This window comes from Cygnus atratus, chromosome 1 (assembly GCF_013377495.2).
Source record: "Cygnus atratus isolate AKBS03 ecotype Queensland, Australia chromosome 1, CAtr_DNAZoo_HiC_assembly, whole genome shotgun sequence".
In the NCBI taxonomy this organism is placed as follows: domain Eukaryota; kingdom Metazoa; phylum Chordata; class Aves; order Anseriformes; family Anatidae; genus Cygnus; species Cygnus atratus.
In genome coordinates, this window is record NC_066362.1 from 95,019,728 (window position 1) to 95,035,559 (window position 15,832).

The 15,832-nt window shown below is 47.6% G+C and overlaps 1 protein-coding gene across 1 annotated transcript; it reads left to right on the forward strand.

Moving 5' to 3' along the window:
* Window positions 1-2,455: 2,455 nt before the first annotated feature.
* LOC118245030 (phospholipase A2-like) lies at window positions 2,456-13,924 on the forward strand. The gene is made up of 4 exons (XM_035540580.2): window positions 2,456-2,492; window positions 5,565-5,730; window positions 10,771-10,877; window positions 13,698-13,924. The coding sequence occupies exons 1-4, from the start codon at window positions 2,456-2,458 to the stop codon at window positions 13,859-13,861; spliced, it is 474 nt and encodes a 157-aa protein (XP_035396473.1). The 3' UTR covers window positions 13,862-13,924.
* The last annotated feature ends 1,908 nt before the right edge of the window (window positions 13,925-15,832 follow it).

Here is a 15,832-nt window from a genome sequence, read left to right on the forward strand (position 1 = left end):
TCAGAATTTCAGATTTTTCAATTCATTTCCAAGTTAAATTTGGGCATACTTCCCTATTGTCCTACAGCACTCTTCTTCAAACAGTGCAGACGCATTTGGCTATCAGAGGAGTCTGTGTTTCTTCATTTTGTGTTTATTGCTGAACTGGAGAAGCATAAATAATATCTTCAAGGGAGGGGAATGTGAGAAAAAAACAATAGAATCAAATTTTAGTCTGAACATTTATAACACCTTTTTTAAATTGGGTTTGCAATTCAGGAAGTGTTCGATACAAAGATGTTAAACGTAGGTGTTCAAAACTAAATGACTCAGATAAATCCAAGCTGTAGAATAGACGGTTTGAGCACTCAGACTGACTTTGGAGATTGCTTATAGTGATGGACAACCTGTCAAAGTTAGGCAGCAGGTTACAGTCACTATATCAGAGCTCATTTTCCTGCTAGAGACTCGGTGAGGTTTCCTTAGCTGTGCATTGCTATTTCCACAAGTGGATGTTGGTTACTTCTTGCCCTTGTCCCTGATTTCCTTGTTCAGAGAGTCAGCTGCTGCGTTGCAGACTGGAGGTCAGAGTGCGAGCTGAACGCAAGGCCACGTAGACAAGGAGCCCCTGACCTTGACCTGCAAGCTACTGGGACGAGATACAGCGTTCAAGCTGCCTGCCTCTCAGTCTTTCAGGCAGTGCGCTGTTCCCAGTTTGACCCCTGGCTCAGGGACCCTGAGAAGCCAGTAAAGCATCTGCAAAAGTCCCTCACACCTCTCTTTTGGTCCCCACTTGAGAAAGGGACCTCTCAGGTATCTGTCAGAGGTGGAGTTTGCTCCAGCGGGGGTCTCATTCAGTCAGGCCCCAGGCAGTGCTTTAAAGCTTGTCACCCTGCTTGCACTTCCCATTTTGATCACCTGCATCCCTGGAGCCCTAGAGGAAAGCACACCCACCCTCCAGCATCCTCCTTCCGCAAAGTTATACTATTAAGGTTAAATATTAGCCAGCAAAGGCTCAAATGGAACTTGGAATCACCACTTCAGTATAATTACTGGAGGGAGCTCCTGAGGGAGGAGACATAAGCCATGCAACTCCTGCTGGGCCCCCGTGAGGCAGCGGAGGAGCGCACACGAGCGTGCAGCTGCGTGCTCTGCTCCCTTTGCCTTTCTCCTTTTCCTGCTGCGAGCACGGGGCCTGTGGCAGTGGTGGGTCGGGGAGTCTCACAGTTATGGTAGGGTTGTGCTCGCCCATCAGAGCCCTTGGGAACAGAAAACATCAGAGCTGTGCAGCTGCCGAAGCCACAACTCCCTACCCCATCACTGAGCCTGCTTTGACCAGCTCTCTGGTCTGGTTGCCCTGTATCCCTAAAGATGCCCAATACATACCATTTTTTGAAAACTTGCTTGGCAAAGATTGCCAGCTGCTGCAGCTGGACTGCTCTCAGCAGAAGGCAGCCCACGAAACCCCTGGCTGCTGACCTTTGATTCAAATGCCAATATTTAGCAAGCAAATATTTAAAGGCACGCCATTAGGCACGAAGGCACAGCTTTAACACGGGAAATTCCAGCGAGGGGTGCAGCTGAGACAGACCCACGCCGTGTAGGGGAAGGGACGAACAGCCTTCCTCCCCTCCTCTTCCTCTCTGGCAGAGCATCCAGCCGTGACCACCAGCAGCGGCAGTGCGATGGGGCCACCACCTCTCCAGTTCAGCTGCCCACAGCAACTGATGTGACCGGAGTGTGTGCTGGCCCCATAGACCCAGCCCTGACTGCTGACCCACATACCGAGGAGTGTTCAAAAAAATTAATTAGTCTCAGTCAGGTGCAGCAACAGGCTGCACCTAGAGGATATTTTTCCCTCTGGAGTGGCCCAGAATTAGCTCTGTTGGTCAGTTTATAATTAGATACTTGCATCTAAGAGTATTTTTTTTCTGTTAGACGTTTCTAGTTTTGTCTCTTCTTTTTAAAATGTGAAAAATAATCAGTCTTAAAATAATATATATATATATATATATACACACACCCTGAAAAGAATGATCTATAAAAAGAGAAAATCCCTGCCAGGTGGACACCACAGCAGAAAGCCCAAGCCGCAGGCGGCGCAGTGGACGGCTTCCCTTTTCCGAAGCTACTCAGAGGTTAACCAGGGTCTGTGAGCAAACAGCTTAGAGAAAGAGCCCAGCTTAGTGCCCAGGGCTGTCCCAGGAGGCGATAGCAAGCAAACAGGGGCAGCCCGCACCCTCTCCAGCACAGCAAGGAGCCCTTTGGGCAGGGCTGTGACTGAGGGAAGTTTCAGGAGGGGGTGTTTGGCTTTACAGGCATATGCGCACAGATGTATATATATAAAAACCCTGCAGACGGAGCCCGGGAGGGTTGGCAAACACACCCACACCTTGGTTCACCGGGCAGCGCTCTGGGCGTCCCCGCAGCTGAACGCCAGCGTTGGGGAGTGTGCGGGTAGCGGGGATATCTGCCCATGGGCTCGCTGCTGCTGCTGCTGCTGCTGCAGGCAGGTGAGTGCCGCGTCCGTGCCCCATCCTTCTGCCCCTGCAGCCCCCCTGCCCCGGGCAGCTTCTCCCCTTGCTGGCAGATTTACCTGGGTCATCCGTGTCTTTTGGCTGAGTATAAAGTACCGCTTGTCTTTCTTTTTTCTTTTTTTTTCAGCGTTATAGTGCAGGGCTGTGTAAGCAAGCCGTGTGCCTGCTTCTTTTCCATGGTGGTTTACAGAGCTGCTGCTGCTGTACAAACATAGGTCATTTTTTGGGGGATAATTTTCTGCTACAAAGTTGTTGGTGTTTGTGTTTCTTTCCAGAAGTATCTTCTTTTTATACTAATGACTACGGAGTGAGCAGATTTCACTCCATGCGAAGTTCAAAAAGAAGAAAAAAAATCCTATTTAAAAAGCCATAAACGTCTGCTGACATAAAGCCCCTACACACAGCAGCAACGTGACTCTAAATCAACAGGTCTGAGGTTCCTCCTGCAGTACAGATTTAAAATTAACCCCAAAACGTTGCCTTAATCTGCAGCAAAGGCTGCCTGTGTCCACGGGAAATGGCAAGTTTAAGCTGTCAGATCCATCTCCACTCACCCCCCTGCAGGTATGTTTTCTGCCGAGGCTCCTATCAACAGTAGAGCTAATGACCGGACACGCTCACGGGAGATGTGGCCAAGTTCAGGCTGCTGGCGAGACTCGGACTCTTTCAGGGCTTCCACGGCCACGTTGGCTCGGCTGCCCAACATATTAAAACCAGCTGCAGTTCTTGGTCCACTTATTAGCCGTGCGCCTGGGTAGCGAGGCGTACTTGCTTGGGCTGACCCTGAGCTGCGGCAGTGCAGTGTCGGCTCAAACCGCAGCTGGCTTTCAAAGAATGAAACGGAAACATCAGACACTGCCTGGATGCCTGAATTATTTCAAGCTCTTGCAGAGCACACAGCCTTAAGCGTTTCTTTTGGACTCAATTCCCCCTGGGTCCTTTTCTCTGCTTTCATGAGTAGCTCTGTGCTGTAATTACAGTTCCTTGATCCTCGGAGATAGCCCTGAAAGAAGAGCGGCCTTTCTTTTTCTGGGTGAGGCACTGAGATCTTACCCCAGCCTCGGCTGTGCTCAGCCAGCGGCCAGTCCAGAGGTCCTGTCTAAGAGGTCAGAGAAAAACAGCAAAAAATAAAAAATAAACCAAGCTCCTTGTCAGGAGGCTTGAACGTCGACAAAGACGGTTTTGTTTCCATTGGAACATTTACAGCCTGCTTCAGTCTGCAGACCTCAAAATTATTACTTTTTGCCCCAAATGCAGGGCATTTGACCTGTTCCAGTGGCATTACCTGCGATGTCCCTGGGGGTCCCCAGAGCCGAGCCTGCTGCTAACCCCGGAGCACCCACTGTTTGGACAAGGGAAATAGGTCGCCTCTTCATTTTCTGAATAACACGGGTCTAATGTGCTTTTACCACAAAATCTGAACACTCGAGTAGTGTTTAGGTGAGCGGATCTGTTACTTTTTCAGGAATGTGCACTTAATCCCCGAGGAGCGCCCTGAGAAGCATAAGGAGGCTGTGTGAAACCCCGAGACGGAGAGCGCGAGGCTCTGCTCACTTCGGAGCCGGGATTCCCAGGGGGAAAAGGATGGGGGAAAGTGCTGTGGGCTGGGCTGCGGCCCCACGTTTCACAGAGAGGGAGCAAATGGCCGACTCAACATTAACAGGGACAGACACATTGCCTTCAGCGGGGTTTTGGATCAAGCCCAGAGCATGGACCAGAGTGCAAGAGGGGAGAGGCCCAAGCGAGGGGATTAACTGGCTGGGTTTTGAAAGGAAAACAAGAGTTTTAATAACCGTATTGCATCCCCGGGCGGTTTAGGGGGGTTAATTAGTCCACATACACACAGGGCTTTGCAGAGGCCTGGCATGCTGAAATATCAGGGGCTATTCAGCGTGGCGAGGGCTCCCCGCTCCGCAGCTCGAGCTGCATCGGGACCAAGCACACCGCGAGGGCCGGCCCTTTGCTACGGCTTCTCCTTCATCCCGGGCCAAGCGCTCACCCAGCAGGGTGCTTAGGCGAGCGGGGCAGCCGGTCCAAGGGGCCTGGTGCTGGCAGCAGGTGGCTTGGCTGTACGGGGCGGAGGAGTTGCGCAAAGCGCTCAGTTCTTCACGGTGAGCGTGGGCAGTAATTGCTAACCTCTGTGCATTGCTGTCAGTAACGTGACGATAAGCATCAGAGGCCGTGCTGTGAACTTCAAAGCGGTTTGAGTATTAGGGGCAGGGTACCCTCGCTTTCTGCAACAGTTGCTGGAACTGAGAGTCTGTGATTTCTTTTAAATAAGTAAAAAATCTTTCAAAATAACATTTGAAATCACCATAACGTGGTTTGAAAGACTTGTAGCTCGAAGAGCTCCAGAGCAGTTTAGGTGACTGTCTGCACACTCCGGCAGACACAGAACTCCTTTTGTTGTTTTATTATTATTATTATTTATTTATTCAAATTCATGCAGCCAACATACTGTTACAACTTAAATGGACCGTAGTAACAGAAGCGGATGTAAATGATGGCATGGTATACCTTACAGGCCTGGGGCATCTACAGGCAGCTACCTACAGGCCAGGCAGCTATTCCTGTATATAAATTAATAGCACTGTCACCTCTTTGTGATCCGGGGAACAGGTTAAAATATCCTGGATAGTAGGGAAGACTTGGATAACGCAAGACGTTGGCCAACAGAGAAACCTCACCTTTTTCTGCAGATCCCAGGTACAGCCTGGCTGTGTGCAGGTCCAACCTGGGACACCAGAGCTCATCCAGTGAGTTTTCCCACATTGGGGACACCGCTTCCAGGTGCAAGGTGGCCCCAGGTGCAGCACAGCTGCAGTCACACACTGGTGCACCGGAGCTGGGAAGTCTGGTTTGATTTGAGCTGACTGCTTGGGGTCTGCTTGGGTATTTCTCCCCTCTGCAGGGCAAACGTGGTGGCCGGTTAGATTGCCCCAGCTGCGCCCAAACAACCAGTCAAGACCCAAAATCTCCTTGTAAGGATTTTAAGATCAGCATCCGGCGTGTTTAATCCTTGTGTGAATCCTTGTCCTGTCTTTGCAGTTTGGAAAGGCGCACTGGGAAAATCCCATTCGCTGCACACCCGAGGAATCATTGAACTGGCAGGAGCTATCACATGTGGCACGGGGCGGTCTCCCTTGGCATATATTGGCTATGGGTGCTACTGCGGACTGGGAGGACAAGGCTGGCCTAAAGATAAAACAGACTGGTAAGAAGAACCTCAGCTGTGTGTCCAAAAGCACTGCAGATCTCCTTGCTCTTCCCTGCCTGTACTCCTGTGCCTCCAAGGACTCGTTACGGAGGGAGCTTAGTATATGTCAGCAGCACTGGGCAATTGTGAGAGAGGAGGCATGTACCACCTGGTGTAAGAACGAGGCTTCAGCCGCCTCCTGGATGAGAACTTTGCTCCGGGGAGCTGGCCCTATGGGGTGGAGGGCAAAGGAGGAACCAGGATGAGAGTTCCTGAACTAGCTGCGTCTTTATGCACAGAGAGGGGAGTGACCCAGATTGTTTGGACGGTCATTTCATACTGAAAATGACAGGGATGGGAACTTTGCTGGTTACCTTCTGGAAGAATCCAGATCTTTGTGAAGGGTGGTCAAACCTGTTGCCTTCATCACCTGTTAGTTTACACTAAATCAAGCAAGTACAGCGGCGTAGAGCATGGTGTTATTTCCCCTTTTCTTTCTTAGTGGGGGATACACTGTGCTTTGTATTTCCAAGGCTGAAAACAATGAGTCTGTAAGGTGTTACAATGAAAGGCTTCTTTCTCGTACTTTGCCGCCAGTGGATGTGTAAATCTTTATCATGATGGTCTCTGGGGTGCTCTGAGCCCTTGATTTGCAATCTCATCTGGTTTAAAACCTCAAAGACAGAGCACACAGGTCTATCTGCTTTTATCTGCAGTCAGCAAGCCAGGTGTTACCCACACACAAGTGCTGGTTTTTGCAGGAGGGAAGGCAGTGTGTAGCTCACTGGAAAGGAAGCTGGCTGAGTTTTCCAGGGTACCCAGCTCTTGGAGACATTGCATATTTCTACCAAATCAAACTTTGAATAGGGAAGTGGCAGGACAGAAGAAGGAGAAAAAAAAAGAAGGGGTGAAGGGGAGAGAAAAGATGCCAAGGCTAAAGGCCAAATCCTCTGTGTGGGTATAAAGCAGCAAGTAGCCATTTAAGCCAGCAGAGCTCTTTTCATTAATGCAGTGGGAATTTCCCTGCCAAAAACCCTCTCTTCATATCCTGGTTTATATGTGCATGGCATCTATGAAACAGTGGATATGGGACTTACAAATAATGAATGGCCGGCCACAAAGTGTTATAGGTGTCAGGTCTCGAGATTTCTTTTCATTCTCAGTTATATCTCTTGATCTACTTATAACCATCTAGAACCATGCCTATAAGCCTGTTTATTATTTTCATTATCTCTTTACCAACTCTTATAACCAAGCCTTTAATGTAAAATATGACTTCACTAATTCAGAGTACTTCATTAGCTGAAGGCCTGAGTGGAGTCACCTAGAAGCTTTTTTCCACAGATGTTCAGTGACTCCAAATTTAGGCAACTGTGGGAGATGAAAGTGCTCAGAGCTCCTGAAAAAGAAAGTAAAATCTGATCTGGTATTCATCAGTGTGGGTTTCTGCTGCTGTTTGATTTCTATGGGACGTGGATTTTGTCCTAATGGCAGAAAATAGGGACTCTGCAACTGGAAATGACTCAAAAATACCAGATAGATAGTTTGTAGAAAGGAATCTCAGTCATTTAAGTACATTCATTACTGTTGCTTAGCTGAAATGCTTGGTTGTGAAAACAAGAAAAATACATATTTTGTTTTAGTTAGGTTCTTAGTTAAGAATAATTGGCAATGACACACTAGATCTAGCCCTAAAAGTTTCTAATTTATGTTCGCTAGAGGAATCTTCTGATACCTGTTAGTGCAAACTACTGCAAAAATCAGCGTGGCTGGGTATCCCATGCCAGTTAGTGACCGCATTATTTTCCACATTTACCATTCTAAAAAAGCGTGATGTGGAGTGTCAAAGCTATAGGCTTTGAGTGACAAATACTGGTGGAAATGACTCACCCCTTGACACTTCTTTTGTTAGGGTCTCAGTAAAGTACCTAGGAGTGATTTTTCTTGTGAGTAATTCAGTCAATCTGTCTAGACAGGTCTAGAGTGTTTCTAATCACCTCTCTTTCATGGGGAAAAAAAAAAAGTGTGTCAAGTAGGTAATCCTTTTATGAGGTTTATTCCGCACACTGAGTTAGATGTAGTGTTGCCAGTAATTACCTTTTCCCTTTTGTTCCACTCTTACAGTCCCTTCACTTCAAGACATAATGACATCTCTTCTCCATAAAGTCAATAGATATGTTTCTCCTTCCCAGTTCTATTTCCTGGATTTTTGCACCACAGCTGAAAGGAGAGCTGCTATAATGCCTGCATTTACCTGGACTTGTAGTCCTATTTATTTTTTTTTTATCATCCTGGAAATGTTGCCCCTGCACTTCTGCCTGGGTTTTCCAGAAGGAAGCATGGGCACCCCCATTTATGTGAAGCAAAACCATCGAAAGCCCAAGCAAAGGTATTTAGGCAGTGCTCAGCTTGCACTGAGCAGCATTTTGTAAAGCAGGACATAAAGGTGCTCAGCACCTCCCTTGAAACACCGACACCATGAGAGGCAGGGCAGCATATGTGGCTCATCCAAGTCTTGGCAAACCCACACAGAAGAGTAAGATTTCCCTTCAGCTACCAGTTTAAAGCAAAGCACAGGGGTGGCTGTGCTGTTAAGATGACAAACACAACGTGACAAATTCTTACCTTAGCAGCATTTGCTCACTGCAGGGTCAGGCCAGCCAAAGCTGTCTGTGGCCATTAGAGCTGTCCCCTCACACAGGCGTGATGAATGGGTTGCTTACTAATACAGCTGAGTTTGTTTTTCGTACTTGTTGACCAATGCTCTGCTGTGCTGTTTGTGCTGGTCTGGCAGAGCATTAGCAGGTTTTTAAGAGCTTTAACACCACATTTTGACCCAGGTGCAGAAAAAGGCTTTTCCAGACAGGAAGGGCCATCTGAAGATGGCAATAGGATGGCAGGTTTCCTCGCTCTTCATTCCTTGGCAGGTCTTTCAGAGCATCTGAAAGATGCTTGTAAAATATGAGCTAAAGCCTTCTCTCTCCGTGTTGGTATCAGCCACATGTCACCCTGCTGCAGTTATGGGCATCGGGAGGAAAATGTAAGTGGAAGGAGAACTGTGCCCCAAATCCTGTGGCTCTGCAGAGTTTATGCAATCACCTGACTTCACAAAGCCAGCTAAGGAGCATCTTAAAGAGCTATCACACCTCTTTAGTGCTCATTTGGTCATCTTTGCCTGATTTGCAGACCATCTTTCACCTCTTCCAAGATCTGTTCCCACAGATCTCTCTCTCCTCACAGGAAAACTTTTAGATATGTATATCCCATGGGGTTTATTCCCATTCTTAAGTCCTTTGAGGAGGTGGCGTGGAGGTAGATACTCGTCTGCTGCTGTTAACTTCCATTTCACTGCGTTGTGAGTAGTCTGGTTGTAATCATCTCGCCCGTTTCATCTTTGCAGGCTGAGAAGAAGAATGGTATTGGGTTTGCGGACTCATCTGTGGGATGAAATTGCTACTTTAACTGCTAAATCTGTCAGTCAGTAGGGAAAGCACACCAGTCTGAATTCAGGATGTGTATAAGCACAGGGCTTACACAAAAGCTAAATTTTATCTGACTGGCCTGATTCTCATGTTTCTTTTACATGATTTACCTAATCTAGTTGCAGTGATTTTATTAGGATTTGTATCAGTGGTAGATTTTGGTTTTTGCACTTCAGATCTCTTTCTTCTTGGCTTTATCACTTCATGCAGCCTACTGGCCTTCATATCCATAAACCAGTTTCTAAAAGGGCAAGAATGGTTCTGCAGCAGAAGGTGATGAAGTCTGTGATGTTCCTGACCTCTCAGGTGAAGTGCTGACAGCTCTCAGTGGGTCCTCGGAGAAGCCCTACTTTCTGCACAGGGGAGCTTCATCCTTGTTGCAGCATTGTTCTGTTTTTCCAGAGGGATATATAATGGTGGGTCCCAGAGTGCATCACAGAGCTTTTTATTGGCTTTTCAGATGCGTTGTCCTCAGGCCTTGAAGATGACAAACAAGGTCTTCAATTAGACCTCATCAACATCTTGAACAGGTGCACATCTAGGACTTAAGAGCTTCTCTAAAAGCCTTCTGCTCCTCATTTCTCCCTGAGGCCAACCTGCTTCAGCACTTCCCAATTACCAGAGCAGTTCCTCCGTGGTGTCCCTATGGTCCTGCAGGGACAGCTTCTGGAAGTACAGGAGATCACTCCACCTGAGCTCCAGCCTCTGACCTCTCATTCTTGCTGTAACAACCTTTGTTATCTACCATAGGAACTCCTGAAGTGCTAAATCATTTCTTTTAATGATTTTCGTCAGTCTATTTATTTTAATTTAATCAGTCTATTTTAATTCACTAAACTACCAAAATAAAATTCAAGTGGGGTGAAGTTTTCCTATATATCCTGAAGTAATCAATAGTGGGAATAATCTCACTGAGTACAGTCTGTAGTGCAGATATCAGTGGCTGAGCTAGTCACCCTAAGCCCCCTCTACGGTCAAAGAAGAGCAGTCAGTATCTGCCATGCTTTTCACCTACGTTAGATCTCTGCAGAAGGATAATATGAACCGTGCCCTGGGCATGCATAAAGGGAGCCTAGGTCAATCCCTTACACGTAGATGTTTACACCTAGGGGTGTAAAGTCTGGATCCCACCTTTGAGGGTCTGAATCCCACCTTTGAGGCTGATGGGTTTGTAGCCAGCTGCTCATTGATGCCAAGGAAGGAAAAAAACATTCTGACTCCGGATTCTGTGTTGGGTCCAAGCCCAAACTGGTGAGCCATGGTCACGCACCTCACCGTAATGCTTCAGCCCCTGGCAGTGAGCGGGATTACCATGTCCTGGGTATTGACCACACCTTTCTTTCTGGGGACAAAAACCGCAGGGCAAGAAGAAACATCATGGTCTTGGGAGCAAATATGGCATTAGCAAGCTCCTGAGCTTTCACAGAGATGCCAGGACACTCTGCTCATTAACAATTTACTGACAGAGCTGTCATTAGCGGTGCCTGAGTGGAACACCCCTGCGGCACTTGGAAACCCCCCAAGCAAAACCTTGCAGGGTGCCTAAGCCCAGACTCTGCCTTTTGTTCTCCCTAAGGTGCTGCCACAGGCACGACTGCTGCTACGACAAGGCGGAGAGAGAGGGCTGCAGCCCCAAGGTGCAGAGATACCAGTGGGAGTGCAAGGAGAAGGCCGTGCAGTGCGGTAAGGAGGCTGTCGCCTGCATCGGGTTCGGTTCCCTCCCTCCTTCAGGGGGGCACAGGATGACATAAAAGCTCCATGTGCCTCAGAGGTGGGTCTGTGCATACCAAGCTGGTTTTAAAACTGCTTTGGGCATCCTTCGTTCTCCTCTGAGCTCTCTTTCTGTTCCTGGACAGGTAAGGTAGGGCGCCAGCCTTGTGTGGGACTGCAGCCTGAAGCCCTCAGGTTCCAGCAGGATTTTGAAGCTTGCAGATTTGAGTGCTCTCGAGTGCCGCAGGCACATACAGCGTGTGTAGGCTGTGCTCAGCTCTGCAGCTGGTACCCAGTCAGGAAGGTCTTGAATTGCACAGTCACAGCCCGTCAGTGGCTCACACCAGTTTGTTTTGACATACACCAGATGACTCCAGTCTCAGAATTTGTCACTTCTATTTCTAAGTCTTCCAAAAGTCCCTGATGGTAAAATCTATTGTGGAGCTCCTTGGAAGTTTGAAAACAAATGTGAGAGTAAAACCTGTCCCCATACCATCAAAGCTATTGCTTGAAGACTAAATGATTATTTCTATTTTGTTAGAAGACCATATCCTTGTAGTGCAATCCTCAACCTCTCCAGCAGCTGAAAACCTGCCAGCAGATACGGGATGTGGCACAACATATCCACAGTAGCTCCTGTCCGAGTGCCAAAACAACCTATTAAATAGAGAGTGCTGGCTGAGGAATATTTTGCTAAAGTCATAACTGCTCTCCCTCTCATTCATCCGTATTTCCATAGCTGTCTGATATTTTCTGCTAGCTGTTTTGATATGTAGCTATTTCTTTTTTTCTTGCTGTAAAGGAACAACCCCAGTTGTAGATGTAAGACTTAAAGAGTCCATGAGATGTGCCATGTTTGCCCCATAAAAATGCACAGGGCTGTACTTGTTCCAACCTGGCTAACAAGTGTTAGTTAAACAAATGCCATTAATTCCTTAGCTATGTCCAGGCAGGGCCTCATAAACATCCAGCAACTGTTCTCCATGAGGCTTCAGCAAGCTTCACTTCCTCCTACATCCACCACAGGGAAGAACAACAGAAATGTGCCCTGAAGACAAATTTCCTAGGCTGCAGCACAGCAGGTTTTACTGAGATGTGAAGGTGTAATGTCTGATTGCATTCAAACTAAAGGAATAAAGAGATTTCAAGGCATGTGTGCTGGGCCTAGAGAAATGATGTCCAGAGAAATTACAAGCAAAACTGCTTTCACTGTCCATGCTATGCAAGAGGAAATCATATACCTGTGGCCTGGCACTATGTCATAAACACAGGTATTTTCAGAGAAATGAAACAGAAACTCATTTTACCTGGGACTTCTCACATCTTTTGCTACTGCTATGCAGTTCTGTTTGTGTAACGAAAAAAAAATTGGCAAAACCATATATTTCAGTCCAGATATGCCATCACATGTAGGTGAATTCTGTTCAGTAAATATCCAGAATATAGAAAAGGCTGTAAGCTGCTGGGGCTGGTCAAAAAAAACTCTTTGTGCTCTCACAGGACTGGCTGCCAAGTCAGGCTCCCGTACTGATTTTAGGCTGACAGTGGTTGGCATGGCATAGGGAGAACTCAAGGAGCAGAGGGCAGGGAGAAAACCTGAATGGTAGCTAAGCAAAAAATGGACTTATTGCTGAGTCCTCATGAAGGGGTCCCTTAAAATGTTACTGGTAGGTGCGTGATTCTCTTCAGAATAGCTTAAGAAATTTGGGCTCTTCTTATTTATCCGATATAGGGTTGATCCAGCAAAGTCCAGTGAAATCTGGAAAGATTTGTATGCACGGCAGTTGGTTTTGGATCAAAGCCTGTGTGCACTGACGTGAAATAATGCTTTAAACTTTGCCTAGCGCAGGGTTTGGAGGGAGATAGAAAATCTACAGGAGCGGCCTCATATAAACAAGGCACTGTGCTTTTAAGTAATATTAGCTAACAGCTGCATATAAGCTACCTCGAGGTGGGATGGGCTTCATTAACCCAAAATCAGTCATTTGCAATGGAGCCACCTGAGCTAGCTGCCTTGATGCTCTCTGTGGTCCTTACCTAGTCATGCAGTTGTATGGCTGTGTGGTGTATAGCTCCATGTGTAGGGTTTAGATCAGGCTCTGCAGCCCATGACTCACAAAAATCAGGTAGCTGACCCCGCTGCCGAATTCTTCAGCTCCTCTGCTGTGATCAAAGAGGTGAGAACAACTCACGGGGCATGACAGAAGGGTGCCCGGCGGGTGCTGCCATGGCCTCGGGTTTCCAAATGTCCAGTCCTCTCCTGAGAATGGTCCCTCTGGGAGACTCTTCCGTTCAAACAGCATTTTTCTTTTGAAATTGGTCTGATCTGAAGAGGGAGGAGTAAAAGCTGGCTTAAGGAAAATGGAGGATTTTTAGCTCAGGCTAAGCTAAAATAATTTTCTTTTTTAGCTTTGGTCCCTGAACTAAAAACCCATCGTTCACACAGCTTTGGAAGCAGGGAGTGCTCTGTGCCGGGCATATCTTATAGGCATTGCCACTTTACATTTAGCTGCCACTTTCTGATGCTCCTGGCCACAGTTAAGGTCAGACCCACTGACAGAGAGGGGATGGGGAGGATCAGATTCACACACAACACAACACGTTGGTCCTGCTCTCCTCCTGCTCACGCAGATGGGGATTTTCTGCGTAGCAGCTGAGTAACCTCCTTTGCCTCCTCCCACAGCCCGTGTTCCCCAAGAACCAATTTGTTAGAGACTTGCTCACTCTTCAAAGTGTTTCCCCCCTTGGTCCAGCACAGCATCCCTCATCTTCTGTTCACATTTTCTTTTGCAGATAAAGTGACAGACCGATGTGAAAAAATGGTGTGCCAGTGCGACCAAGAAGCAGCCAAGTGCTGGGGAGAAGCCCCTTACAACCCACTCTTCATCCTCTGGCCAAACTTTCTGTGTGGACAGACTCATCCCACCTGCCACTTCAGCTGCGGGGGGGAAAAGTAGTCTTGTTAGAAGCTTTCCTCTAATCTGAAGGCACTGGAATAAAAATTGTACCTCTTTTCCCTGGGCTAACAATGGTGTGAGAGAATTTCTGTCAGGTAAGGGCTTATGGGGAAGAAAGACAGGGCAAAATGTGTGCCTCTTCCAAATACTGAAGTAAGGATAAAATCTGATCCCTTCTGTGCAAAAGGTAAGGACTCCTGTGACACTCCAAGCAGATCTGCGCTGAAACTGAGTGTTGTCGGCAGTGTAGCAAGAGCACATTGCCAGTCGCCAAATGGCTTTTTTGTCCTTTCACACAGCCTGACCTTCAGCTCCCACACAACTGCACATAATCTGGAAAATATGTAGAAACTTCTGCCAGACTTTTTTTTTTTTGATGTGTGTGTGTTGTATTAAAAAAAAAATCTCAGAGAAAAGAGATACTGGTTTCTGAAGACCAGAATCATGCCAGTCTGGAAGTACAGTGACCCACTGTATTTTCCTGGGGCTGCAGGAGGATCGGGAGCATCACAACAGGAGGAAGCCTCATTATGCCTTACTTGCAGTCAGAGGAGTTCTCCTGGCCGAGCTGCTTCCTCCCGAAAGGAAGAGCAGAGCTCTTACCCTGGGCAGGGCTCCAACCCTTCTTGCAGACAGTGTGTGTGTATTTCTGAGCCATGTTCTACCTCTTGTTCTTGCCTCACAATGCTGGGGATGCTCCTGGGGAGCGTTCAAAGGTACGCAGAGTTGCACTGGGACGTTACTGGTGCAAGACCAGCAAATATTTCTGACTTTAGCCAGTAGGCACACCTAGCCAAGGCAGAAGAGCACATTCCTTGCCTGCCACACGTTTTGAACCCTGATGTGCTGCTCTCCTGTACCGGTGTTGGCACAGTCCCCTGCCACTGACCGCCTGGGGATCAATTACTGTCACATCAAGGGACCAGGGCAGTGGAGAACATTACTCATGACAAGCAAATCTTACATCTCTCCTTTTTCTTAAAGCTATTTGAGGCTTAGATAGAAGCACTGTATTTCCTTCTGGAAGAGTAAAACAAAACCCCGTTTTTTCAGGCAGGGGTAGCATTCAAGTGGGCCTTCTTTGCCTCTTTGTTGCAGGACTGTAGGCTGGAGCAAGCCCACTGGACGAGAGCCTCTATACTGAGAGGGGGATGTTCCCAGGCAGATGGGAACACTGGCTGCACCCAAAAAGTGACACATTCTGGGCAAATGCATGGCACTTCCCTCAGGCAGGTGTTTTTGTGGCTGGAAGCCTTCCTTCTGTCCACTTTGAAGCACTGCTGGCAGACTTGGAGCATCTCCAAACAAGATGTAATGGCAGGGAAAGACCCAAGGTACCTCATCAGAGCCTAGATTCAGAGAGATGTGGCCAGACCAAGTGGGCCCTCAGCAGGTGACAACACAAATTCCTTTATGAAAGGCTATTTTGCTCCTCGCTGCAGGTGGCTGTTGAATATGCCACTGCAGCTGTCAAAGCTGCAGGAAGAAGAAACATACTAGAAAAAGAAAAAATGCCAAAACCAAGACGTATGAATGCAAAAACTTTTATTACATCTAGAGCTTCCTTTTTGGCTTACAAGTTCCACATTTAGCCTTTGCATCTTCCAGTGATTCCTGTAGCACTGCAGATCAAGCTACGTTGCAAGAAAGAAAGAATAGAGCAAGTGAGCGATGTGACATTAGTACAACACAAGAAACTCTCCCGAGGCTGTTTGGCAAAGTGAGAGATTATAAACTCTGTTTGCTCAGAGGGTTTGCAAAGGGATGATGCTGTGTGGGCAGAATCAGCCTAGGCTCTACTCAGCAAGGCTGGGAGGGTAAGAGGGAGCAGAGCTCCTGGCTCTGTCCCTGTCCCTGTCCCAGCAAAGCTGGCCATCAGGTGGCGGCAGCGCTCCAGTGAAGAGCAAACACAGCTCTTCGTGTTTGTTTGTTTGTTTGATTTCACGGAATCGCAGAATGGGTTGTGTTGGA